The sequence below is a fragment of the Hyla sarda genome, chromosome 1 (assembly GCF_029499605.1).
Source record: "Hyla sarda isolate aHylSar1 chromosome 1, aHylSar1.hap1, whole genome shotgun sequence".
Classification (NCBI taxonomy): Eukaryota; Metazoa; Chordata; class Amphibia; order Anura; family Hylidae; genus Hyla; species Hyla sarda.
The window spans coordinates 588,837,598-588,864,328 of NC_079189.1; the positions used below are offsets into that span (position 1 = coordinate 588,837,598).

Here is a 26,731-nt window from a genome sequence, read left to right on the forward strand (position 1 = left end):
CTGGCGCGCGCGGCTCCGCTCTCTAGGGCGCGCGCGCGCCAGCGCTCTGAGATTTAAAGGGCCAGTGCACCAATGATGGTGCCTGGCCCAATCACCCTGATTAGCTGCACCTGTTCCTTGCCCTACTTATGCTCCCTTCCCCTGCACTCCCTGGCCGGATCTTGTTGCCTTGTGCCTTGTGAAAGCTTTACTGTGTTACCAATACTGTGTTCCAGACCTCCTGCTATCCCACCTTGACTACGAACCTTGCCGCCTGTCCCGACCTTCTGCTACGTCTGACCTTGCTCTTGTCTACTCCCTTGTACCGCGCCTATCTCAGCAGTCAGAGAGGTTGAGCCGTTGCCGGTGGATACGACCTGGTTGCTACCGCCGCTGCAAGACCATCCCGCTTTGCGGCGGGCTCTGGTGAATACCAGTAGCAACTTAGAACCGGTCCACCAACACGGTCCACGCCAATCCCTCTCTGGCACGGAGGATCCACCTCCAGCCAGCCGAATCGTGACAGTAGATCCGGCCATGGATCCCGCTGAGGTTCCCCTGCCAGCTGTCTCTGACCTCACCATGGTGGTCGCCCAGCAATCCCGACAGATCGCCCATCTAAGTCACCAGCTGTCGGAAGTGTCCACCATGGTACAGCAACTTCAGTCGCAGCTACAGCATCTGCAACAGCAGCTACCATCTCCTCCACCAGCTCCTGCACCTCCTCCGCAGCGAGTGGCCGCTCCTAACCTCCGCTTGTCCCTGCCGGACAAATTTGATGGGGACTCTAGACTCTGCCGTGGTTTTCTGTCACAATGTTCCCTTCATTTGGAGATGTTGTCGGACCAATTTCCTACAGAACGGTCGAAGGTGGCTTTCGTGGTCAGTCTCCTGTCTGGGAAGGCTTTGTCTTGGGCCACACCGCTGTGGGACTGCGATGACCCTGTCACCGCCTCTGTACACTCCTTCTTCTCTGAGGTTCGCAGTGTCTTCGAGGAACCAGCCCGAGCTTCTTCTGCCGAGACTGCCCTGCTGAACCTGGTCCAGGGTAATTCTTCAGTAGGCGAGTACGCCATCCGATTTCGTACTCTCGCTTCCGAATTATCTTGGAACAACGAGGCTCTCTGCGCGACCTTTAAAAAAGGCCTATCCAGTAACATCAAAGATGTGCTGGCCGCACGAGAGATTCCTGCCAACCTGCATGAACTTATCCATTTGGCCACCCGCATTGACATGCGTTTTTCGGAAAGACACCAGGAACTCCGCCAGGAAAAAGACCTTAATCCCTGGGCACCTCTCTCTCGGTATCCCTTGCAATCTACCCCTGTGCCTCCCGCCGAGGAGCCTATGCAAGTAGATCGGTCTCGCCTGACTATTGAAGAGAGGTCTCGCCGTAGGGATAAAAATCTATGTCTGTACTGCGCTAGTACCGAACATTTCTTGGTGAATTGCCCTATTCGTCCTCCACGTCTGGAAAATGCACGCACGCAACCTGCTCATGTGGGCCTGGCGTCTCTGGGTACAGAGTCTGCTTCTCCATGTCTCTCTGTGCCCGTACGGATTTCTCCTTCTGCCAACTCCTCCTTCTCTGCTGTGGCCGTCTTGGACTCTGGTTCTTCTGGAAATTTTATTCTGGCCTCTTTGCTTGATACGTACTGCATTCCGGTGACCCGTCTCATCAAGCCGCTCTTTATTTCTTCGGTCAACGGAGTCAAGCTGCACTGCACTGTGCGTTATCGCACAGTGCCCCTGCTTATGAACATTGGACCACATCTCGAGGAAATTGAATTTTTGGTTTTGCCCGGCTGTACCTCTGAAATCCTCCTCGGTCTGCCATGGCTCCAGCACCATTCTCCCACCCTTGACTGGACCACCGGGGAGATCAAGAATTGGGGTCCTGCTTGCCGCAAAGAGTGCCTCACGTCTGCTCCCAGCCCCGTCTGTCGGTCCTCAGTGTCTCCTCCTGTGCCTGGTCTCCCCAAGGCCTGTCAGGACTGTGCCGTGCCCCCTCATAGTCCCCGTCCTGGTGACACTCTACCCCGTGCCAAGCCTCACCCTCTGCCCCCCCTCCCCATTCCCACTCCTTCTGACCGGTCTGCCATTCTTGTTAAAACCCAGGACTTCACTGTCCCTCAGAAGGAGACTCTACAATCACTCCCGATGTCCTCGTCCTCTGTGGAGCAACATTCCGACAAAAAGAGGGGGAGACCTAAGGGGGGGGGGTACTGTTACGCCGAGCGCTCCGGGTCCCTGCTCCTCCCCGAAGCGCTTGCAGCGTTTCTCTCCCTGCAGCGCCCCGGTCAGACCTGCTGACCGGGAGCGCTGCACTAACATGGCCGGCGGGGATGCGATTCGCATAGCGGGTCGCGCCCGCCCGCGAATCGCACCCCAGGTCACTTACCTGTCCCGGTCCCCGGCTGTCATGCTCTGGCGCGCGCGGCTCCGCTCTCTAGGGCGCGCGCGCGCCAGTGCTCTGAGATTTAAAGGGCCAGTGCACCAATGATGGTGCCTGGCCCAATCACCCTGATTAGCTGCACCTGTTCCTTGCCCTACTTATGCTCACTTCCCCTGCACTCCCTTGCCGGATCTTGTTGCCATTGTGCCAGTGAAAGCGTTTCCTTGTATGTTCCTAGCCTGTGTTCCAGACCTTCTGCCGTTGCCCCTGACTACGATCCTTGCTGCCTGCCCTGACCTTCTGCTACGTCCGACCTTGCTCTTGTCTACTCCCTTGTACCGCGCCTATCTTCAGCAGTCAGAGAGGTTGAGCCGTTGCTGGTGGATACGACCTGGTTGCTACCGCCACTGCAAGACCATCCCGCTTTGCGGCGGGCTCTGGTGAATACCAGTAGCAACTTAGAACCGGTCCACCAACACGGTCCACGCCAATCCCTCTCTGGCACAGAGGATCCACCTCCAGCCAGCCGAATCGTGACAGTGAGTACAGCTCTGTTGTATAATACAGGATATAACTCAGGATCAGTACAGGATAAGTAATGTAATGTATGTACACAGTGACCTCACCAGCAGAATAGGGAGTACAGCTCTATAGTATAATACAGGATATAACTCAGGATCAGTACAGGATAAGTAATGTAATGTATGTACACAGTGACCCCACCAGCAGAATAGTAAGTGCAGCTCTGGAGTATAATACAGGATATAAATCGAGATTTTCCTAGCTTGTGACGGAAAATATTAGTTATATGAAGACAGGAGGCGAGTATCTTATGCATTATTCTTTCTTTAATAATGCCCATAGCAGAACTATTCAGTAATCAATTCAAACAGAAAAAACTTCAACTCCCAGCAGTCCTAGGACCACAGAAGCCACTCCTCGTCTGTAGCCACTATATAAGGACTGCCCACATATAGATCCTCCTCTTTCTTGATGCGAACCAGAACCGCACAGAAGATAACTCCACCCAGACATCCGCGACGAACAGCAGCCGTCGGTCATTCAGCCCGGAACAGCAGAAACCCGGAGCAAAGGGAACTTCAGCTTCGTCCCAACGGGGACTATAGAGGAACCAAATAACAGGAACCAAACAGGTCATCCGAACTCAGGAAAACCGCCTCTGCTTTCAATATCCTGCAAAGAGAACAAAGAATCGTAATAGGGTGGGTAGGGAGGGAAGATACTCGCCTCCTGTCTTCATATAACTAATATTTTCCGTCACAAGCTAGGAAAATCTCGATTTATATATCAGACAGGAGGCTCATATCTTATGCAAGTTCAAAGCTAACAACCAGCAATGACAGTAAGAACAATAACAATCAGAGTATTATAAGACTGACATAGACACGTGGTCCTCCGGCCTGAAGTAGAAATGGCGAAAGGTGGTCTCCGAAGACCAATCGGCCGCCATCAATAAGTCAGAGAGGGAGCCCCCTGATGTGACGATTTTCGTAGCCATAGCGCCCCTGGAAGAGTGAGCTCCAAACAGGGACACATCTATACCTGCCATCTCCATGGCAGACCGCACCCAGCGTGCTAGAGTAGCGGAGGAAACTGGATGATGTGGTCTGACATATGAGACCAGGAGCTGAGAGAAATCCGGAGAGCGCAGATCCGCCGTCTGAGATTCGTACGCCTGTAAACAACGAACCACGCAAAGCCGTGGATGCGCGGGAAAAAACGGGTAAAAAACCGAGTGAATACCTGTCTTGGTCCTACGGACCACCGAGAATTTGACTCCCTGAGGCGAAAATTGTCGCCTAGAGATATCCAAAGCTTTTACGTCCGAGACACGTTTGATGGATACCAAACAAGAAGGACCGTCAGTTTATAAGACAACAGTTTCAGGGAAAGGTCGTCATTGTCCACCCATGAGGCAAACATATCGAGCAACCTGGAGACATCCCAGGTCGATTGATACCTAGGCCGAGGGGGACGTTTAAATTTAATACCGCGTAAAAGTCTACAAACCAACGGGTGTTTGCCAATCGGCAAAGAGTCCACAGGGCAGTGATAAGCCGCAATAGCCGATCGGTACACATTAATGGAGCTATAGGATTTGCCAGACTCAAAAGAATGTGCCAGAAAGTTTACTACTACGGACACAGGTGCATGTACGGGATCAACCTGCTGTTGATCACACCAACGAACCCAGAGTCTCCAGGCTGATCGATATGCCGATCTAGTCCCGGGGGCCCAGGCCAGGGTGAGGAGATCCCTAGCTGATCTTGAAAGGTCTTGATCCGTGTCCGGGATCCCGAAACCAACCACGCTAGGAGAGGCAGGTTGCCCTCCATCACCAGGGGATGGAGGCTCCCGGCCGGGTTGGTGAGAAGGTGAGGAACTTGGGGTAACAGTCGGGGATAATCCACGATCATCCCCAAAAGAAGAGGGAACCATGGTTGTGTCGGCCACCAAGGTGTGATCAGCACAACCGTCGCCCTCTGGTTCGTCGTATGCAAGAGGACCCTGGGGATCAACTGGAAAGGAGGAAAGGCATAGTGAGTTCCCCTCGGCCAGAGGAGGCGGAGAGCGTCTACCGCAGACGCTTCTGGATCCGGTCTCCAGCTGAAGAAACGAGGCAGTTGATGGTTGAGACGAGAAGCGAAAAGGTCCACGCCTAACGGGCCCCAAAGATGAAGCAACTGCAGAAAAATTGAACGGTCCAGGCGCCAGTCGCTGGAATCGAGAAGGTAGCGAGAATTCCAATCGGCCACCGTGTTGGAGACCCCTGGAATGTACTCCGCTACCGGGACAATGTTGCGAGCTAGGCAAAAGTGCCAAAATTCCTTGGCCAGGTCTGCCAGGATCTTGGATCTGGTACCCCCCAAGCGGTTGACGTACTGAACCGCCGCCACGTTGTCCATGCGTAATAACACACAACAGTTGGACGAACGAGGCATGAAGCTCTTGACGGCAAAGAAAGCCGCCAGCAGCTCCAGTGCATTGATATGTAGGTCGACTTCCGATGCGGACCAAGTCCCTCCTGTGGAAATCTCCCCGCATCGAGCGCCCCAGCCAAGACGGCTCGCGTCCGACTCTATGATGACGTCCGGACGCGGGTTGAAAATGGCCTTGCCATTCCACTCGACCGCGTGACGAAGCCACCAATGTAACTCCTCGGTAGCCGCCGGACAGAGGGGTACTTTGTCCGCGTACCTGAGACCCTGGCGCAGATGTAAGATCTTGAGCCTCTGAAGGGCTCGGTAGTGCAGAGGGGCCGGAAAGATGGCCTGGATGGAAGCCGCCAGGAGCCCCACCAGGCGCGCCAGAATCCTTAATGACAAGCATCCTTTGCGCAAAACCGCCTTGATTTCTTTGCGGATCAGGGCTAGTTTGGACTTGGGGAGCCGCAGTAGTGCGCGATTGGTGTCCACCAAGAAAACCCAGGAACTCCATTTCCTGAGCCGGGACGAGAACCGACTTTTCTCGGTTGACCACGAAGCCTAGAGTATGTAGCAACGATATTGTCCACGACATGTGAAGGGAGGCCTGAGATTTGGATCGGGCCATGATAAGAAGGTCGTCTAAGTAAATGATCAGACGAACCCCCCTGCTCCTCAGAGCTGCCACCACCGGTTTCATCAGTTTGGTGAAGCACCACGGGGCGGATGATAGGCCGAACGGAAGGCACGTAAACTGCCACAATCTGCCCCTCCAAAGAAAACGGAGGAACTGTTGTGACTCCGGGTGTATGGGAACGGTAAGGTAGGCGTCCTTCAAGTCCACCTTCACCAGCCAGTCTCCTGGCAGCAAAAGATCCCGGAGTGAGTGAATTCCCTCCATTTTGAAATGGCGATACATGACATGTTGGTTTAGGTCTCTCAGGTTTATGACCGGTCGGTAGCCGCCCCCTTTCTTCCTTACTAGGAAGAGGTTGCTTATGAACCCTAGGGAAGATTGGTCGTACTCCATGATCGCATGTTTGGACAGGAGATCTCGCACCTCGTTGTCTATGAGGATGGCGTTTTGCTCCGAGAACCGGATAGGGGCTGGAATTACACCCAGAACCGGTAAGGACTGGAGTTCTAGGTGAAACCCCGCCACTGTCTGAAGGACCCACACGTCTGCCGTAATCGCAGACCAGGCTTGGGTAAAATACATCAGTCGCCCCCCCACAGGTATATGAGAAAGTGGGATGTATGGTACACTCACCGGTAGAAGGACGGGAGCGGGGGTATCCACGTCCGCCACGACTTCTCCAGGGTCGACCACGAGGAGGGAAGAATGGGGATGGTTGGACCACTGGAACGGTGTAGGAAGGAGGAGCCTGGGAATACTGGTATTGGGGCACTGGTCTGCCCTGTGGCCTGTAGGGAGCAGAACGGCCGGCAGATCGGCCTCTACTTCTGCCGGCCCGGGGAAAAATACTACTGGACCCCGATTTTTTAAGGGAAGTTTGGGCCTTATCTAAGCCGGTAAAAAGGCCGACAAATCTGTTGACGTCCTTCATCAAACTATCACCGAAAAGCATGCCTGCTGCCGAGGGACCGGGTTCGGTCTCGGCCAAATGGGATAGTTGCGGGTCGAGGCGCATCAGGATTGACCGGCGTCTCTCGACTGAGCAGGTGGTGTTGGCAGTACCTGCCAGGCAAATGGCTCTCTGGGCCCAGCCGCGGAGCTGACGGACGTCCACGGGTTCTTCCGACGCCGCAGCATGCTCGGCTAAATTAAGGATCTTAGTGAGTGGACCCATTAAATCCAGGATACGCTCCTGTATGGTTTTGAAGGAACGTTCTATTCCCTTCTTAGGAAATTTACCCGATTTTAATAAGTATTTCATCAGGATGGGGTCCACCTCCGGGGTAGCCACCACCTTATTGGGGATAAAGGGTCTAGGGCATTCTGCCCTCAGCTTATTGCGGCTGGACCTATCCAGGGATTTACGAGCCCAGAGCTCTACATATTGGGCCACGTGGGGAAGTGGAGACCAGTCGCCTGATCTCGGATGGGAGATCGCGTCTGGGTGAAAAAGGGGGCTCTCCTGTGGAATCCAGGACAACATTGCCCTGCATGGCAGGGTTGGCGTCGGTGACGAGCGCCGTATCCCCAGCATCCTGTTCAACATTTGGGTCTGACTCGTAGTCCTCAGACTCATTAGATGAACCCGAAGAGTCCTCAGTAGAGGAGTCTACATAGGAGTCGGGTTTAGTGCGCTTAGCGGACTTACGCCTCTTGCCATGTAACTCCCCGAGGCCCAGGGGTCGAGCGGAGTCAGAGGGATGCTGGGGTTGACAGACCGGGGTAGGGGCTGTCTGGAGCATGTTATTATCTTCCCCTGCCGGGGAGTCAGAGGTGTGCTTCCTTTTATGGGAAGCCTTGCCCTTTTTTACCTGTGGATCTCCGCCATGAAGGGGAGCCGAGATATTGGGAACCTGTTGTTGCAGGCCAGAGGGCATTATGGATGAGGCCAGGGCCGCTTGGACTGACTTATTAATTAAGTCCTGGATCTGGGTGGCAGTCATAAATTGTGCTGCATCCAGGGACGGACCCTCCCCTCTGAGGGGGACAGATGAGGGTTCTTCAGCCATACTAACTTTAGGATAGGGATAAAGAATTTCACTGGAAAGTGGATAAAATAACTGACCCAGGCACAACTAAGAATCTAATCAAGCGGAATAAATTCCGTTAGGGATGGTAAAAAACCTACTGGGTAAAAAACCTACTGATAGAAAACGGGCTCCGACCTCCACACCGCTAGCGTAGCACTGGCGCTGTGGTGTGAGGTAAGCCCGGAGTATATGAGCCCAGGGGACGAAGTCTCGCGAGACTACGTCCCTCTGGGTCCTGATTGGAGGTCGCAGGAGCGCCTCTCAACCACACTGCACGCCGAACGCCGCCCCTTCCCGAGCGCAGGCCACAAAGAGGAGCGGACCAACCAGGGGAAAGGCTCCGCCCCAGCCCGCGCGCGCGAACTCGGACGGAGAAGAAGGTAAAATGGCGCAGGGAAGGGAGGGGGAGGGGAAGGTAGATACGGAGATGCGGAGATGCGGAGATGCGGACGAAGCGGCGATAGGGGAGAGGAAATCGGCACCGGAAGATTTCCGGCTCCCACAGCAGAGAATACAGGGGAAAAGGGAAAAGAAAAAATTTTTTGCAGTGTGAGTACTAATCACCTAAGGGATAGTACCACACAGGTCTCAAGGGTAATACACAGTAATAAATCGCTATATAAGTGAACAGTAAATCAAACACATAGAGTATACTTATCTTAGGTCTGCTATGAGCAGAAAGAAAGAGGAGGATCTATATGTGGGCAGTCCTTATATAGTGGCTACAGACGAGGAGTGGCTTCTGTGGTCCTAGGACTGCTGGGAGTTGAAGTTTTTTCTGTTTGAATTGATTACTGAATAGTTCTGCTATGGGCATTATTAAAGAAAGAATAATGCATAAGATATGAGCCTCCTGTCTGATATATAACTCCGGATCAGTACAGGATAAGTAATGTAATGTATGTACACAGTGACCTCACCAGCAGAATAGTGAGTACAGCTCTGGAGTATAATACAGGATATAACTCAGGATCAGTACAGGATAAGTAATGTAATGTATGTACACAGTGACCCCACCAGCAGAATAGTGAGTACAGCTCTGGAGTTTAATACAGCATATAACTCAGGATCAGTACAGGATAAGTAATGTAATGTAGGTACACAGTGACCGCACCAGCAGAATAGTGAGTACAGCTCTGGAGTATAATACAGGATATAACTCAGGATCAGTACAGGATAAGTAATGTAATGTATGTACACAGTGACCTCACCAGCAGAATAGTGAGTGCAGCTCTGGAGAATAATACAAGATGTCACTCAGGATCAGTACAGGATAAGTAATGTTATGTATGTACACAGTGACCTCACCAGCAGAATAGTGAGTATAGACAGGTATCTAATGCCATTGTAGACACACATTACCTGCACGTTCAGACATTGGTACACAAAGTTCTGCTGCAATAGGTCGAAGAACTCTGTGCGTGGGAGCGCTGGCAAGCGCTTCTGCGGCTGGTCCGATAGCAGGGACCCTGTATTACCGCAGTCAGGTCTGTGTCAGAGGCATGGACTTTTGTAGTTGTTCCGGCAGCGGTGATTCTGGTTGTTACGGCACTTGGAAGAATAAATGCAGCATCCACAGCAGATATGGAAGATCCTCATGGTTTCAGCGTCTGACGTTGGCAGTGATCTTAGAATCGCCAAATTAAGTCCAAATACATGGATAGCTGCACCGCACTGGTTGCTGGATGAAATAGTGGTAGCAGTGCGTCTATATTAATAATCTAGACTCGTTTCAGGCATGGCACTGGCATGTTTTGAACAACCCTTTCCTCAGTAGATACTTAGGTCGTACAAGGGTCGTACAATATATGTCAGTACCCTGAAACGCGTCAAGAATTATTAATATAGACGCACTACTACCACTATATTCCGCAGCAGGTGCGATGTAACTGAAGCCTGTGAGAGCTGTGCTTTGCCATGCCCCGCATGCACTTTCTGATTTTGGTCTCCTGCCAGGCCAGGAGGAGACCAAACTAACTGTTTGACTTGCGCAGGGAACGGAACAGAGCCATCTTGTGGCTGTTTTTTTAGTCACATTAAAAACATATAAAGGTTGAGCATTTTAACAGCAAGTAAATAGCAAAGTGTCTTATAATTACATAAGGAACAATATATTAAAAGTTTAGTTTGGTGACAGGTACTCTTTAACCATCAAAACGTGCAGAAGATTGCAGTGGCAATAAATGGGTTAATTAATGGATTCGTCTGGGGACTATATATTTAATGTTAAAGGGGTTGTCCATGGATATAAAACCAGAGCTAATTTTGTCCAAAAATAGCGCCACCCCTGTCCTCAGGTTGTGTGAGGGATTGCAGCTCAGATTTATTGAAGTGAATGGAGACAAGTTGTTATACCACACACAACCTGAGGACAGGGGTGGTACTGGTTTTGGGCAAAATTAGCTCTGGTTTTATATTCTTGGACAACCCTTTTATGGGCTTAACAATTGATCTTTCTTTTTTCTTTATTTTACACAGCCATTAAGAAAGCATTATTTCTAAGGAAGATTATAGCATCTAAGATGAATGCTAATTTCTGGAAATTAAAATTTCTAGAGAACCAACTTAAATATATTTTTATTCTTCAGTTTATTTTTTAAAGTAAACATCTGTCCATGAATCAGTGAAATCTTTATAGTTTAAAACATTTTTTAAAGGGGTAGTCCAGTGGTGAAAAACTTATCCCCTATCCTAAGGATAAGGGATAAGTTTTAGATCGCGCGGGGGGGGGTTCAGACCGCTGGGGCCCCTTGCGATCTCTTGTATAGGGCCCCGGCTCGCTGGCCAGATAGCGCGAGTTGACCACCGCACGAAGCGGCGGCCGACATGCCCCCTCAATACAACTCTATGGCAGAGCCGGAGATTGCCGAAGGCAGCGCTCCCGCTCTGCCATAGAGTTGTATTGTGGGGGCGTGTCAGCCGCCGCTTCGTGTGGTGGTCAACACGCACACTTCCCGCGGGCTGTCAGGGCTCCATACAGGACATCGCGGGGGAGCCCCAGTGGTCGGACCCCCACGATCTGAAACTTATCCCCTATCCTTAGGATAGGGGATAAGTTTTTCACCACTGGATATCTCCGTTAAATAGGTTTATAGCGGTCAGAGCTCAATTTTCCTGAAAACAAAATCTAATATAAGCACCCAGAGAAAATTCCCTTTTAGGCTACAAGTGCACACACAGTATTTTGAGCCTTATTTTGGTCGATTACGAACATTTTTCGAATTTTACCAAAATCAAGAGTTGGGTACGAACATTTTTCGAATTTTACCAAAATCAAGAGTTGGGTCCAAAACACAAAAAATTTGCAAATCTAGTTTTTGTGTGTCTGTTCCCCTCTCTGGTTTTGATTTAAAAAAAAAAACTGACCAAAATTGTGCCTGAAATAAGTCTGAAAATTTGGTGTGTGCACAACGGCGTTAGGCTCTTTTCACACGGCAGAATTTCCGCTTGGGGAATTCCATCTCAAATTAAAGCCAATAGACTTCTATGGGATTCCGCACTCCCATTCATACTTCTGAATTTCCGCAAGCGGAAATTCAGAAGTATGAATGGGAGTGTGGAATCCCATACAAGTCTCTGGGCTTTAATCTGAGGCGGAATTTCTATCGTGTAAATAGACCCTTAGGTTGTATCACTACCAGTGTATGGAAGCGGAAGAATGTTAAATATGCAAGAAACAAAAAAATAAAATAATAATAATTCCATAAATCCAGATGGTGAAAATACATCAAGTAAAGTGTCTCTGTGCTGCATGATCTCATCCAATCCTTACATTTTGGCCATAATTCCTTTTATTTTCTGTAAAATATTTCCTTGACATTTGCCGGATATAAGCGTAGGATATTCTGTGCAGATGTGTAATTTCTCCTCTGCCAAGAAAAAGTGAAATTATCTCTGAGGTCCTGCGGCGCCTCCTACGGTGAAATTATGCCGCAAATATTTGTAGAACTTAATCAACCATTGGAGCATCGGAGCTGTGTTCCCCGGTTGAGTCCGCGGTTCTGCATTCTTTGATTCCGATGGTTTTCTAATGACAGCGTGAACATGAATCACCTTCTCAGAAGTTCATGAATCCTCATTTGTGGCTTTCAGTTGCCTAGCGCTACCAGTCCCGTGTATTTTGCCTTTCAGGGATTATTTACACACAGTATCGTAGCCTGCGATGGGAAGTCTTTCTGCTTGACTAACCTTCATTTTAGGCACCACAGTTTTTCCATCTGTTTATTGTTCTGATCAGTTGTACGAGTCAAGGTTATATCAACTCCCCGATCCTGGCTCGACATCAAGTGTATTATTCAAATGAAGTTTTGGCTTTTGTCTAATCCAGGGGCTTACGCAGGATTTTCTCAAGAGGGGGTTTAAAAAATAAGAATTCTGCCTCATAATGACCGCATATTATCACCTTACTGTTACTAAATAAAAAAAGACTGTACATAGACCAATATCCCCCCACAGTAGTAGATACCAGCTCGGCAGGTCTTTGAATAAGTGATTACAGTGCAGTTACATCCAGTAATTCACAGATGTTGTCTAATTTAATAGTAGTCGATCACTTTCCTTTTTCTTCTCCATCCAGCTCCGACCATTAGGACGATTTCTTCCATTCACAACTCATCTCCGCAGAACCTGCCAGACAAACATCTTGGGCTCTGCACTTATCCAGCGCTCTCCTTAACTTTTCTCCATAGGGGAAAGTGTCTCAAACAGTAATAATGCCACTTTCGTGTCATGCGCAGTAAGGTGGGTAGGTAAGTGGTAGGGATAGGTCACTCCAGTAGATAGACATGTTCCCCCAGTGTGCAGTTTCTCCAGTGTACAGGTGTCCCAGAACATATTGTCCCCAGTCTATAAACTAGGTACCCAAGGAAATATTTTTTCCACTAACCGTACAAGGCGCAAAACTAACACAACCGGATGCATCATTTGGCATACAGTTTTCAATGGAGAGTCAATGTATACGGTTTCATACGGTTTTCAAATTGAAAACATATACAGGAACTGTATTGCAAAAACGTGGTGTGAATGTACCAAATAAACTCCTATTGGTTTGCTCCTCCAGTATATAGGCCCCCAGTTGATTGTTACCCCAGTATAAAGTAGGTATTTACCCCTGTACATAGACCCCAGTAGGTAGGTTTCCCAGTAGGTAGTTCCCCTCTATCTATCTATATATATATATATATATATATATATATATATAATCTCCCCAGTAAGTAGGTTTTCCAGTATAAAGGCCCCTGGAAGGTGTATAGGCCTCTCACCAAGGTAAATAAAATAATTTTTAAAACAATTGTGTGAGAAGCTCCCCTCCCCAACAATTGAGTGAGAAGCCAGCCCTCCCCTATGGATCTGAGGGGGATATGGAGAAGGTAAGGGGCAAAATCCTACTGGAGAAGGAATTGCCAAGAAGTTGATAGAATTGATCCAACTAGAGAGTTGGATCTAAAGAGTGGTGTCCAACTTACCTTGTTGAGTGCTCCAGCCCCCACCTTCCAAGACATACTAGTCTAGGCAGTGACCTCCCAGCCAGTCACCGCCACCAGAGATTTGCCGCCTCAGCCGGTGATTGTCTAAGCTTGATGTCATTGCTGAGACCAGTTCGTTTTGGAAGGAGTGTGTAGGAGCGCTTAAAGGGTTCTCCGCCCCTTGCATCTTATCCCCCAAAGGATAGAGGATAAGATGTCCGATCGCCAGGGTCCCGCTCCTGGGATCTTGGCTGCAGCACCTCGCTATCATTACTGCCCAGAGCAAACTCGCTCTGTGCGTAATGACGGGCAATACAGGGGCCGGAGCATCCTTACGTCACTGTTCCGGCCCGCCACGCCCTCTCAATACAAGTCTATGGGAGGGGGTGTGGTGGCCATCACGCCCCCTCTCATAGACTTGCATTAAGGGGGCGGGCCGTGATGTAATGATGCTCCGGCCCCTGTATCGCCGGTCATTACGCACATAGCGAGTGTGCTCTGTGCAGTAATGATAGGGGGGGGGGGGCATCCTCTGCCTGCCCATTGGTGCCCTGAATAGTGTGGATAGTGAAATAACCCGTATCCTCAGCAGATGCTGGGGATTGCTGGTTGTCTTTTCTCTGCTTTGATCTTTCATGTCTCCATTATTTAGATTGATCTGTGTGAACTAAGCCCATGACAAACACTGGTTTATTAGGTGTTTGCTTAGTAATTTTGTGTCTTGTCAGAAATGTGAGCTCTCTACTTGTCCAAACCGTGGTGACAATAAACCACTGCCGACAAGCATTGTTCTGTAAATGTCACCTTGCTGAGAACATAGTGCCGCTGTGTGCCAGACCCTTATCATTACCGGCTTGTAGGGGCTTAGCATTGCTGCAGGCCAGTGCCTTCTAAGATGAAACATCAACTGGTGCCAGAAAGTTATACAGATTTGTAAATTGCTTCTATTACAAAAAGCAATCCTTCCAGTACTTTTCAGCTGCTGTATGCTTCAGAGTAAGTTGTGTAGTTCTTTTTTCTGTCTGGTCTCCCAACTACGGCCTTATATGGAAATGGATGTGCTGTGCTCTTCCAGTCGTGGGTCACCAGAATTAACCCAAAAGCGGACCAGTATTGTAAAATAAAAAAGATTTATTGATATACACGGACAACGCATTTCAAGGGGCGGGACCCCCCTCTTCCTCAGGTCCAGCTACGGCCTTATGTCCTCTTGCAGCTCAACCATTGTTTTATTGCTACTATACGAGAATGAAGCAACTGGGCAAGTAGTCTCGATTAGATGCTTCTTACCATTTTGTGTATACAGCTCCCATGCAGAGCTATAGTTACACACTGCAAAAAAACTTTATGATCGCATCACATATTCATGGGATAAGCTGGCTATATAAACTGGCCAAACCTGCCACTATTGGTGGATCAGTTGACCATCTAATGCCATGGTTTTAAACTGTGGCCCTCCTCCAGATGTTGCAAAACTTCAACTCCCAGCATGCCCGGACAGCCAACGGCTGTCCGGGCATGCTGGGAGTTGAAGTTTTGTAACATCTGGAGGAGGTCCATAGTTTAAGACCAATGATCCAATGTGTATTGCGGCCTTCTGATTCTCCTTGGACGACAGATGTCAGAGAAGGAGGGTCGGCATGTTGGATTTTGTTCTTAGGAAGGTAATAGGTATCTGGCAGAGAATGTCTACCCCTTCACCATTCACAAAATATGCAAGCTCGGCCTTTGGGTATTGGGAGAAAGAGTTGAGTGTTTGGCCAATACCCACGTTACATATATAGCCATTTTACTCCACATGGTCACACATCTACAACATGCACCTTGATCTAAGGCTTCTCAGTAAAATTTATTAAACTAACAGGTGTTTAGTGTACTTAACGATCATGAAGTGCAAGCCTGCTAGCCACGTCACGACCACCACGTCCCTAACATCCCCAGAATAAAATGGCGCTGCCCTGAGCGGCAACACCACTGCTGCAACACCAGTGCCCACAGGGGGAACGACCCAATGGCAGAGAATCCCCAATGCTGCCCGACCAGGCCCTTGCTGTGAAACTTTGACTGTGGAGTGGAGTGGCCCAGAGCCAGGGGCTTAATCGGGAAGCAGTGGGCTGCTTGGCCACTGGGTCATTCCCCCTGTGAGCTTCGTGTCGCGGATGCAGTGGTCGCCGCCCGGGGCTACTCTAGTGTTAGGGACCCACTCTGACTAGGTGGCCTTGACAAAGCTTGTACTTTTTTATCAAAATGTATAATACCAACCTGTTAGTTTTTGAAATTATATTGAGGAGCAAGTAGATAAAAAAAAACAATTTGCGGATGTGCGGCTGTGTTTCTCTATTTTTGTTTTAGAACAGTATGTTTGTTGTCCCCTACAGGCCATCCGGAGCTTCCAAATCGGGCTCCACATCTGCCCTTCTAATGTGGAGTTATGGGAGGAAGATCTGAAATGGGCTCAAAAGCTCCTCCAACAGAAGAAAGAAGGTGAAACATCGAAAGCTCTGGAGAAGACCCAGACGGATTTAAGCCTAGAACAGGCATTAATCCCAGACTATGACTTTGAGAGTGATGAGGTGGTGGCGGCCTGTGATGCCATATCACAGATCCAGAAGGTGACTGCCGTCACTGGTAAAGCCATTGTTGTTTCTTCATCGGGAAAGGTGACAAATCAGGAGCCAACGAGAGACAACGCTTCGACCTCTGATGACCCGAAATTGTTTATCAAAGCTCGATAACCTATATTGGTAGTGTGTGTGTGTGTGTGTGTGTTTTTCATCTGTAACATTGGACCATCCTTTGGGATTATGCTATAAAAGAATAATGAACCCCAACAGTCAGTTCATTGGGGAGTTGGCCATATGCTCCCTTGTAGGTTTTCCATTGACTCCATTGTGTAGACAGATGCACAGGCTCAGCCATTTCTGCTTTGGTGAGATCCCAACTCCAAGATTACCGCCCATGTGAGTTCCTCATTTGTCTTAATGACATGCCAATAATACTAAGGACTTATGCACTTAGCGCAAACATGGAGAGATCTATCAGTCTTGGCTGGTGGGGGCAGTCAGAATCCACCTGGGACTGCCCTGAGGAAGGAAAGTGATGGCAGGCTCCTCTAAGGGTCTGTTCACATTTACTTAATCAGCTGAGGATTTTACGCTGCATATTTTATGTTGCAGATTAATTCAATAAAAATAAATAGTATAAATCTGCTGCATCCAATCTGCAGAATAAAATCGGCAGCAGATTAGGTACGTGTGAATGTACCCAATATTCTATTTTTTATGTTCTATGGGATCATCTCTAATAGGACCAGGCAAAGGATGAAGTTCAGCCTCCTCAAGCCTTGAATGACCTGTGGGTAAAAATCCTGTAGACCAAATGTAACATACATGGTCTACATCAGTGGTGTCCAACCTGTAGGTACAGCTCTCCTGCTAGGATTGTAGTTTTACAAGAGCCAAGGAGCAGCACGTTGCAGACTAAGTAGGCTCTAGGAATTCACAGTAACAGGGAGCTGGACCTTAAGTATGTCCCTGTGGCAGTAAAGAAATGCCCCTAGCCTGCCAAGTGCTTGAGTACTACATGAATGCAGTGGTTTCCCTCAGCTCTTCAACACACCCTGCCCCCCCCCCCCCCCCACCTCTCTCTCTCCCACAGCACTTCTGCAAGTTCCCTGCCCAGAGCTGTTGCAGAATAGCTAATATTACAGCAGACTATGTCTCAGTCAGTGAGATTGCAGTATCTGCTGCATTCATTCTCTGTCTGTTTCTCTGCATGTAATATTGCTCAACACAAGGCAACATGCTGTAAACACACCTCATTTTTCTGTAAATGTCCCAATAAACATATATCCATACACAGATACACAGTGTGTATCTCTCTCTTTCTCTCTCTTTCTTTCTCTCTCTCTCCCCTTCTCTCTCTCTGTCTCTCTTTCCCTCTGTCTCTCTTTCCCTCTGTCTCTCTTTCTCTCTCTGTCTCTCTTTCTTTCTCTGTCTCTCTTTCTCTCTGTCTCTCTTTCTCTCTGTCTCTCTCGTTCTGTCTGTCTATATATATATATATATATATATATATATATATATATATATATATTGTGTAATATGTTTGTATGTATATGACAGGGGAGATGGTTATGTAGGCTGAAGGGGCCGGTCAGAGGTGTGACATCACTTGGGGTGGGACTTGATCTCAGAGACAAGATCTAGCCATGCCTCCTGAGACCGCAGAGGAGGATATGTATTGCCATAGGAGGAAGGGAGAAGCAGACACACCTCACTAACAATGAGAGGACTACACAACTTCCTGTCAGGTATGAATCACTCAAAAGCACGATAAAGTCAGTACAGTTTGTGAAAGAGTGGGGGTATTCAAAATTATATAAATTGCTTATTCATCCAATAAACTGCTAGATGTCTCAGCTTTATAGTGAATTTTTTTTATCTTAAAATTCTGCAAGAATTCTGTTTTTTGGAAATTATAAACCATTGCATTGCAAAGAAGAAAGATCTAATGAAACAAAAACAAAAAATGTCCCCCTGTCTGTAATGCCCAAGAGTTTACTACTCAGCATAGACAATGAAAAGGCCATTGTGGAAAAAAAAAATCTTAATATTAGTGAACTGTAAAATAAAAAAAATAGAAGGTACATAGCATTTTCAATACAGACACTCCTATTACTAAATAATTGTCCATATATTTCGACTTACAAGATGACATTGATTTTCACTCATTTTCATGCTTCCATATCTTGATGAGTTTAGTTATAGATTTAGGTTGTGCACATCATGTTTCAGAGATCTATAATCCAATATTTTTTTTTCATCTAAAAAGATGTAAAGAAGAGCAGATTAGCAAGGCCATTGCTTCAATATCCTTAGCCAACATATTATAGGGCTGAATGTGCTGCCTCGGCACCTCCTAGTCATATTGTGTCAGCTAATAATGCTCTTTAGGAAGGATTATTGTGTAATGGACATGTTCAGATCTGAGTGATTCTCCAAGCTCTTGTATAGATAGACATCTAGGTATGTGAGGAATTACACTGACGAACTCTTTGGTGTCAGCATGAGCTACAGATGTATATGGTGTACAACAGACTGGGGGCACGAAGCAGTAATAAACAATCGTGGATGACAAACCTTATATACTGTCCTCGTTCTGTTCTCTATCCATTGCATGGATGCAAAATATATCTTTTCAGTCTTCAAGCCCCATTACTTCTGCTCTGATGTTTTTTGTCCTCCACAATAATACGCACGGTTCTTCACACACTGACCGCTCTGATTTATATTACTATAATCTCACTTCTTCTCAATTTAATTGTCGCTCCACTTGTTACTGTAATGGGTCTCGGCAGGTGGTGGATCCTCTGGGCCTGTGTGGATGATGACGTGAGCCGTGCCAGGGAGCGGAGTCTAAGGATCCGCTGGTGTTCACCAGAGCCCGCCGCAAAGCGGGATGGTCTTTCTGTTGCAGGCAGCACCCAGGTCGCTACCCCTGGCATGACTCGACCACACAGGTAGCTGGGAGGTGGCGTGGCACAGAAGGAGACTGGCAGGACGTGGCAAGATGGCAGTAGGTCAGGGCAGGTAAGCTGCAGGGGAGGAAAGGTAGCAATGAACAGGTACACGGTAACAGGGACACAGACTTTCACTATGGCACAAGGTAACCAAAGATCCATCAGGGAACCAAGGGAGGAGCTGATATTTAAGGAGAGGGGACAGGATGTAGACACTTGATTGATTGAGCACTGGCCCTTTAAGTAAAAGAGCTACAGCACGCGCACGCCCTAGGAGGCGGGGGCATGCGCGCCAGGGCTGCGAGGACATGGAGTGGCGGAAGATGAGGGAGGTGAGTGACGGGCTGAGATTCGCATGCGGGCGCGTCCTGCGATGCAAATCCAAGCCCCGCCAGCAGCAGGGACATAAGCAGAGAGCGCTCACGACTGGCGTGTCCGGCCGGAGCGCAGGTGTTACAGTTACCAATTAGCAGAAAATATTATGTCCTTTCATATAGTCAGAAGATCCCATGGAGCATCCTGGAAATTTCCATCTCTGAAACAAAGCATTCAATTGGCTCTCAGTGATGACTAGAGATTAGCGAACGTACAGTAAATTCGATTCGTCACGAACTTCTCGGCTCGGCAGTTGATGACTTTTCCTGCATAAATTAGTTCAGCTTTCAGGTGCTCCGGTGGGCTGGAAAAGGTGGATACAGTCTTAGGAGACTCTTTCCTAGTAATGTATCCACCTTTTCCAGCCCACCGGAGCACCTGAAGGCTGAACTAATTTACGCAGGATAAGTCATCAACTGCCGAGCCGAGAAGTTTGTGACTAATCGAATTTACTGTAAGTTCACTCATCTCTAATGATGACATTTGATGTATTTCGATGGATACTTCTTATAAAATATCATCTGAATGTCATCGATGTGCCGTCACTCCAAAATGTAATTTGCTCATATAACAAATACAGTCCATACAGTAGATCTAAAGAAAAACCGGCACTCACCATTCACGGCAAAACCGTGCATCTCAGAACATTGCAGCGGGGAACTCCTCACGAACGGACAGTGGAACAATCAGCAACAGCTGTTTCATAGGTAACATGTACTTTCTTAAGCGTCGTTATTATGTATGAAACAGCTGTCACTGATTGTTCCTCTGTTCGTTGTGAACAGAGTACCTCAGAATAGTGAATTATAGTGATCTCTTCCACTGGTGTAGCCCTTTAACAAATGTGAATTACGTCCTAAATACTAATAGTGCCAGGCAGACTCTATTATCTAACATTCTAATATAACAAACACTGGGAAGAAGAAAAAAAAAAAAAAAAAAAAATATATATATATATATATATATATATATGACTATTCTAGCAACCTAAAAATTGTATCACCATGGTGCCTGAAGAACTTGGCATCTAAAAGAAACATTTTCAAAGCTGGTTGTAAAGGCCATTATTGAGGACAATTTGTTCTGTTTTTGCATCATTTGTCTAGCTACCTATAGAGTATTGATCTATTAAACATTGGATCTGGTGCATTGAATTGTTTTGGTCACTGTAGGGTATAGTCATTGTGGAGGATTTATCAAAACCCGTGTAGAGGAAGAATAGTGCAGTTGCCCATGGCAACTAATCAGATCGCTTCTTTCATTTTTCACAGCTGATTGGTTGCTATGGGCAACTGCACTATTCTTCCTCTACACAGGTTTTGATAAATCTCCCCCATTGGCTCTAAGAATTGTCCAACTTGGTTCCTCCTGTAGCCATTTCTGCCCATGATTTTTCTTTATGTAATGTAAAACCCAGGCTAGTCCTATGTTGTACAGATGAGCCATAGAGATGAGTTTGTCATTGTCACTTTAGCTCTGCTGCATCTGTAACATATACACAAGTGCGTTCTAAGACAAACACCCTTCTCTTGTGTATACATTGTGGAGATGACGCGGTAGAAATCTCGCTGACTCAAGGCAATTATATATGCTAAATGTTTACACTGATATTCTGGTTCATTTTCTCGTAGACATCACATTGATCAGGTTAACTGGAGGATCGCCATTTTCATTATTAATGGCAAATTATGTTTGTTCAAGAGATAAAATTGCGCGAATGATTTACGCATCGTTTCCTTCTGTCTCCCTTAAGATCGATGCTGCTATGAATATTGTATGAGTGACTGTGCCGATAGATATGGAAGGTGGAACTATTGCTAGTCTATGGAAAAGGGATCTCACTAAAGAAAACCACATATGGGAGCTGCACCGGAGATGCAGCCCCCCCAGCAAACTATTGATTTTGGGGTCGGCATTCTGCTTTAAAAAAAAACCAAGAAAACACCATCTAGTCCATGGTCTGTAAAATTGCAGTTTTTGCCCCATTTACATGAAATGTAATGATATCACCAACTATTCTTTTGTGGTCATGCTCTACCCTAGTGTATGTGGTCACCATACCTGGTTTATGTGGTCATGCTCTACCCTAGTGTATGTGGTCACCATACCCGGTTTATGTGGTCATGCTCTACACTAGTGTATGTGGTCACCATACCCGGTTTATGTGGTCATGCTCTACCCTAGTGTATGTGGTCACCATACCTGGTTTATGTGGTGATGCTCTACCCTAGTGTATGTGGTCACTATACCCGGTTTATGTGGTCATGCTCTACCCTAGTGTATGTGGTCACTATACCCGGTTTATGTGGTCATGCTCTACCCTAGTGTATGTGGTCACCATACCCGGTTTATATGGTCATGCTCTACCTTAGTGTATGTGGTCACCATACCCGGTTTATGTGGTCATGCTCTACCCTAGTGTATGTGGTCACCATACCCGGTTTATGTGGTCATGCTCTACCCTAGTGTATGTGGTCACTATACCCGGTTTATGTGGTCATGCTCTACCCTAGTGTATGTGGTCACCATACCCCGTTTATGTGGTCATGCTCTACCCTAGTGTATGTGGTCACCATACCCGGTTTATGTGGTCATGCTCTACCCTAGTGTATGTGGTCACCATACCCGGTTTATGTGGTCATGCTCTACCCTAGTGTATGTGGTCACCATACCCGGTTTATGTGGTCATGCTCTACCCTAGTATATGTGGTCACTATACCCGGTTTATGTGGTCATGCTCTACCCTAGTGTATGTGGTCACCATACCCGGTTTATGTGGTCATGCTCTACCCTAGTATATGTGGTCACTATACCCGGTTTATGTGGTCATGCTCTACCCTAGTGTATGTGGTCACCATACCCGGTTTATGTGGTCATGCTCTACCCTAGTGTATGTGGTCACCATACCCGGTTTATGTGGTCACTATACCCTGTTTATGTGGTCAGTCAGGATGCTACAAACCATGTGTTCAAACCAGAAGGACTACAGTAGAGAGGAAAATGCTTGTGGGTGTATAGGGAGCGGTATTAGCAGTAGAGAGACAAGTGCCCTTGGGTGTATAGATACTGACTTCCCTCTCTACTGATAATACCTCTCCCTACACACCCATGAGCACTTCCCTCTCTACTGCTAATACCTCTCCCTATACACCCATGTGCACTTCCCTCTCTACTGCTAATATCTTTCCCTAAACACCCATGAACACTTACCTCTTTCTACTGCTTATACCTTTCCCTATACACGCAAGCATTCTTCTAGCATTTCCTGCTGCTCTATGACATTGTCTGCCTACATTTATGTCTTCTAAAATAATTACTCCTAAATCCCTTTTCTCAGATACTAAGGTTAGGACTGTACCAAACATTTTAGATTCTGCCCGAAGGTTTTTACACCCCTGGTGCATTATCTTGCACTTTTCCACATTAGATATGGGAGTAGACCCAGCATCAGCCTTTCCTCTAGATTTTACCCTCTTCTTTGTCACTTTGTACTAGTGACTTGTCCTTCTGGTTTGAACCCATAAATTTACTGTGTATTTAGAAATATTCACACCATTCATGCCAAGTACAATTGGCATCTCCTGCCTGCAATTCACACTAACAAGTTACCAGTCACCATAAATATAAATCACTATACAGATAAAGCGGGCAGGTGCAGCCGCCCCATTGTTCATCACTGCCGCATTATTATGAGAAGTAGCTATGTTACTAGAAATATCAAGGATCTATTTAATAATATTGTTACTTACCCTGCCCTGTTTCAACTCTCGTAGGCCAAACTGGACTTCGTTTAGGACCAGCTCGCAATTATGGTGTCATGCAGCAGCAGTTTTAATTATAAAGATCCGGCTCCATACCTTTCTCAGTGTATAAATAAGGTGTATTTTATCCAAGCTAGTATTTCATAGATATAGAAACATAGAATGTGTGGGCAGATCAAAACCGTTCGACCCATCTAGTCTCCCCCAATATAATCCACTACTCAGCCAGGGCTTAGCGTTAGCCCCCAAAACAGCTAGCACTAAGCCCCATATTACCCTGATAGCCACTGCCTAAGGAGTATTGAAAAGAACCTGTACCAACAGGCCTCTCTACTGTGTCAAAAATGGATCTTCTGGGTGGTAACAGGCTGACATTTTTAAGGCTGGGGAGGGCCAAAAACAATGATGAACACGGTGAAAGATGTCCGGTGCTTCCTGGAATTTGCCAGCTACTACTGCCGCTTCATTCCCCACTTCGCCCAGATTGCAGAACCCCTCACAGCTCTCCAGTGGGGTACAGCGAAGGAGAACTACAGTGGAAGACTACCCGTTGAATGGGCCGAAGAGCAAGAGACAGCATTTCGAGCTCTTAAATGTCTACTGACAGAACCACTCATCCTGGTGTGTCCATACCACAGTCAGCTGTTCCGGCTATATACTGATGCCAACTTAGAAGGTCTGGGAGCTGTCCTGTCCCAAATGTAAGAAGGGCAAGAGTGTGTGATAGCCTATGCCAGTTGTAACCTGCGAGGAGCAGAAAAAAAGGATGCAAACTACAACTCCTTCAAGCTGGAACTTCTCGCCCTCGTATGGGCCGTGACTGAAAAGTTTAAGGAATACTTGGCTGCCACGCCATTCACTGTCTACATGGATAATAACCCATTGACCCATCTGAATACTGCCAAGTTGGGTGCCATTGAGCAGTGTTGGGCCTCAAGATTGGCCTATTACAGTTTTACCATCAAGTACAGGAGCAGCAAGTCAAATGTCAACACCGATGTACTGTCTCAGATGACCCCCGGCGAAGAACCACCTGTTGAAGATGAACGTGGAGATGCCCCCATTTTATCAGAAGTTCATGAATCAGAATGTTGTGACCGTCCTTGAGGACGATGAACCCAGGTCTGAGAAGGTCCAAGAAGACCTATACACCTGGAAGACACTACAAGAAGAAAGTCGAGTCATGGGGGATTTGTTGGACTACCTTCTGACGGAAAAGGTACCAACCCGTCTACGCCGGGCCCAGTGTGACTACGAGTTGAAACGTCTGTGATGACAGAGCAAGCGACTGTCTGTGCACAAAGGACTGTTGTACCAAAATTCTTTGGATTCGAATTCGGAAGAGACGCAACGATGGTCCTCAATGCATACCATGATCAGTCGTGACACTTTGGAGTCCACAAGACAGAGGCTACTGTCAGGTGAAGATTCTACTGGATTGACATGCGGAGCAACATTGAGAAATGGTGCAGTCAGTATGCAGTCTGCAACATCACAAAGAATGTGCGCAAGGACGCAAGAGCACCCCTACATTCCATCCAGAGTGAAAGGCCTAATCAGTTGGTCGCACTAGACCATGTCAAGTTGTCTCCTACCCGGTCCAGGTACTCTTATGCTCTCATCATGGTGGATCACTTCTTCAAATGGGTTGTCATGGTACCTGTTAAAGACCTCACAGCCAAGACAGCAGCCCAGACGTTCTACTCCAATTGGGTGCAAACCCTTGGGTGTCCAGAGTCTGTCCTAACGGACCATGGAACGGCCTTCGAGGCCCAACTCTTCCAGGAGCTGTGTCAGTTCCACGCCTGTAGGAAACTTAGGACTACAGTTTACCACCCTCAAGGGAACTGGTTCTGGGAGCGCATCAATCAAGTCTTCATCCACATGTTGCGAGCAGCTTCTGTATCAAAGCACGAAGAGTGGCCCAGATTGTTGCCCGAATTGTTGGAGATTTATAACAACACGGTCCATTGTTCTACCCTTTCTAACTAATGATGGGACAGCAGGGGCAGGTGCCGAAGGACCGGACCACTTCAGGCCCCATTCAGTAACTCCCCGCAAGCCTCCATGGAGTGGGTCTCTGACCATGAAAGAAGGATCCAAGAAGCAAAAGTAATTGTTGGCAAAAAGATGGGCGAGGCTCAACAAAGACAACAGAAAGATTATAACCATCACACCTCCGCCAAACCCTTACAGCTAGGTGACAAAGTCTGGCTGTGGAAGTTCCCGAGAACTCATAAACTGGACTCTATCTGATCGGGAGATTGGGGTATAGGCTGGCGCCAACGGTGAGAGGACTGGAACTAGTGTGGCGACTATGGTTGGTTGAACCGGTCCCCTGTTTGGCAGAACCATACACAGTGACGGCCGTACCCTATCCAAACTCTGACGTGTGCGAGGTACAAAAACTTGGGTACGAGCCGCAAGTTGTCCATTGTAACAGAAACAAGCTGTGTCTCAAGGAAGACCTACCCGTGCTCCCAGCACCTTCTCCACCAGCTGTCAGACCTGCGAGGGAATATGTGTTGGGCGAGGGAATCCACCCATCCATGGATGTCCCTATGTTTTACCCAAGTCAACCTGCGGTCTTCTGTATCTTGCCAAACCGGTGACCGGTTAAACCAACCTTAGTCACCACACCAGTCCTGTCGTTGTTGGCCTCATCCTATACCCCAATCTCCCGATCACCTGCCTCACCAATGTCTCTGCCAACAAGCCCAAGTCCTGCCAGTCCCGAACCGCTATCTACTCCAGCATTTGACGAGGGAGAGCCTGTTGCAATTCCAATCGAGTCGAGAGCTCCCGAAGAAATAGGCATTCCTGAATCCCAAGAGGTGGTGCTGCGTAGGTCCCAACGGTCCACTCAAGGCCAAGTTCCAGCTAAGTATAAAGATTAAAATACCACATAAAGTCCTGTGCTACACATAGTCCACTGACACCACGTCAAGTCATGCACATATGTCTATAATCACAATAGGGCTGTAGCATGAGCCCAGGATACTTTACTGCCCAGAAGGTATTCCTGTTAACCCTCTGCGCACGTAAAAAAAAATAAGGTAACAAATGTCTAATGTTGTCTAGCAATGCATAGAGTTCTGGGAAGAAGTGTGTTCACCGAGGGACCCCAGTAGCTAAGGCATTGGGTAAAAAGCCTCCGGCAGCCCAATCCGTTCAAGTTGTGTCTATTGTCATGTATAATGTTTTAGAGATATACCCTTAAAACAGTTATAAGTTTAACAAGTCTTCATATAGTTCAGAGTGTGTATGGACATTTTATGCATCCAATTACTAATTTCAGACCTGGATATGGACGTTGTTTGAAATGCCCCAGGAATTGTCTGTGGCCCCTGTGGTCATTTCGGTTCTCCGCCCTCAAGGACTGGGCGTTGAGGGCAACTTCATTAAAAAGGGGGAGTTTGTGGTTGCCCAGTACAGGATGGTGTGTCCCCGTACATTTCTCCTGCCCTGTCAGGCAGCGTCCCTTTATGTCCTCAGTGCCCCCCCTTACAGTGTAACCCATATTGTGTAAATGTTTGTATTACTAGTGTACTATTGATTTAAATATTATACCAATTTCTCTCTTGGAGCTCTTAGCTCTTGTTCCTCAGGTCCAGTGCAGTCGTCTC

General features: G+C 47.6%; 1 protein-coding gene across 2 annotated transcripts in view; it reads left to right on the forward strand.

The window, feature by feature from the left end:
• The window catches only part of TTC33 (tetratricopeptide repeat domain 33), a 239,843-nt gene extending 222,436 nt beyond the window's left edge, over positions 1 to 17,407 (forward strand). For both annotated transcript variants that reach the window (XM_056545978.1, XM_056545988.1), the window contains exon 5: positions 15,830 to 17,407. In XM_056545978.1, coding sequence (XP_056401953.1) covers positions 15,830 to 16,186 — 357 coding nt within the window. In that variant the 3' untranslated portion in view covers positions 16,187 to 17,407. The remainder of the gene's footprint in view (positions 1 to 15,829) is intronic.
• The last annotated feature ends 9,324 nt before the right edge of the window (positions 17,408 to 26,731 follow it).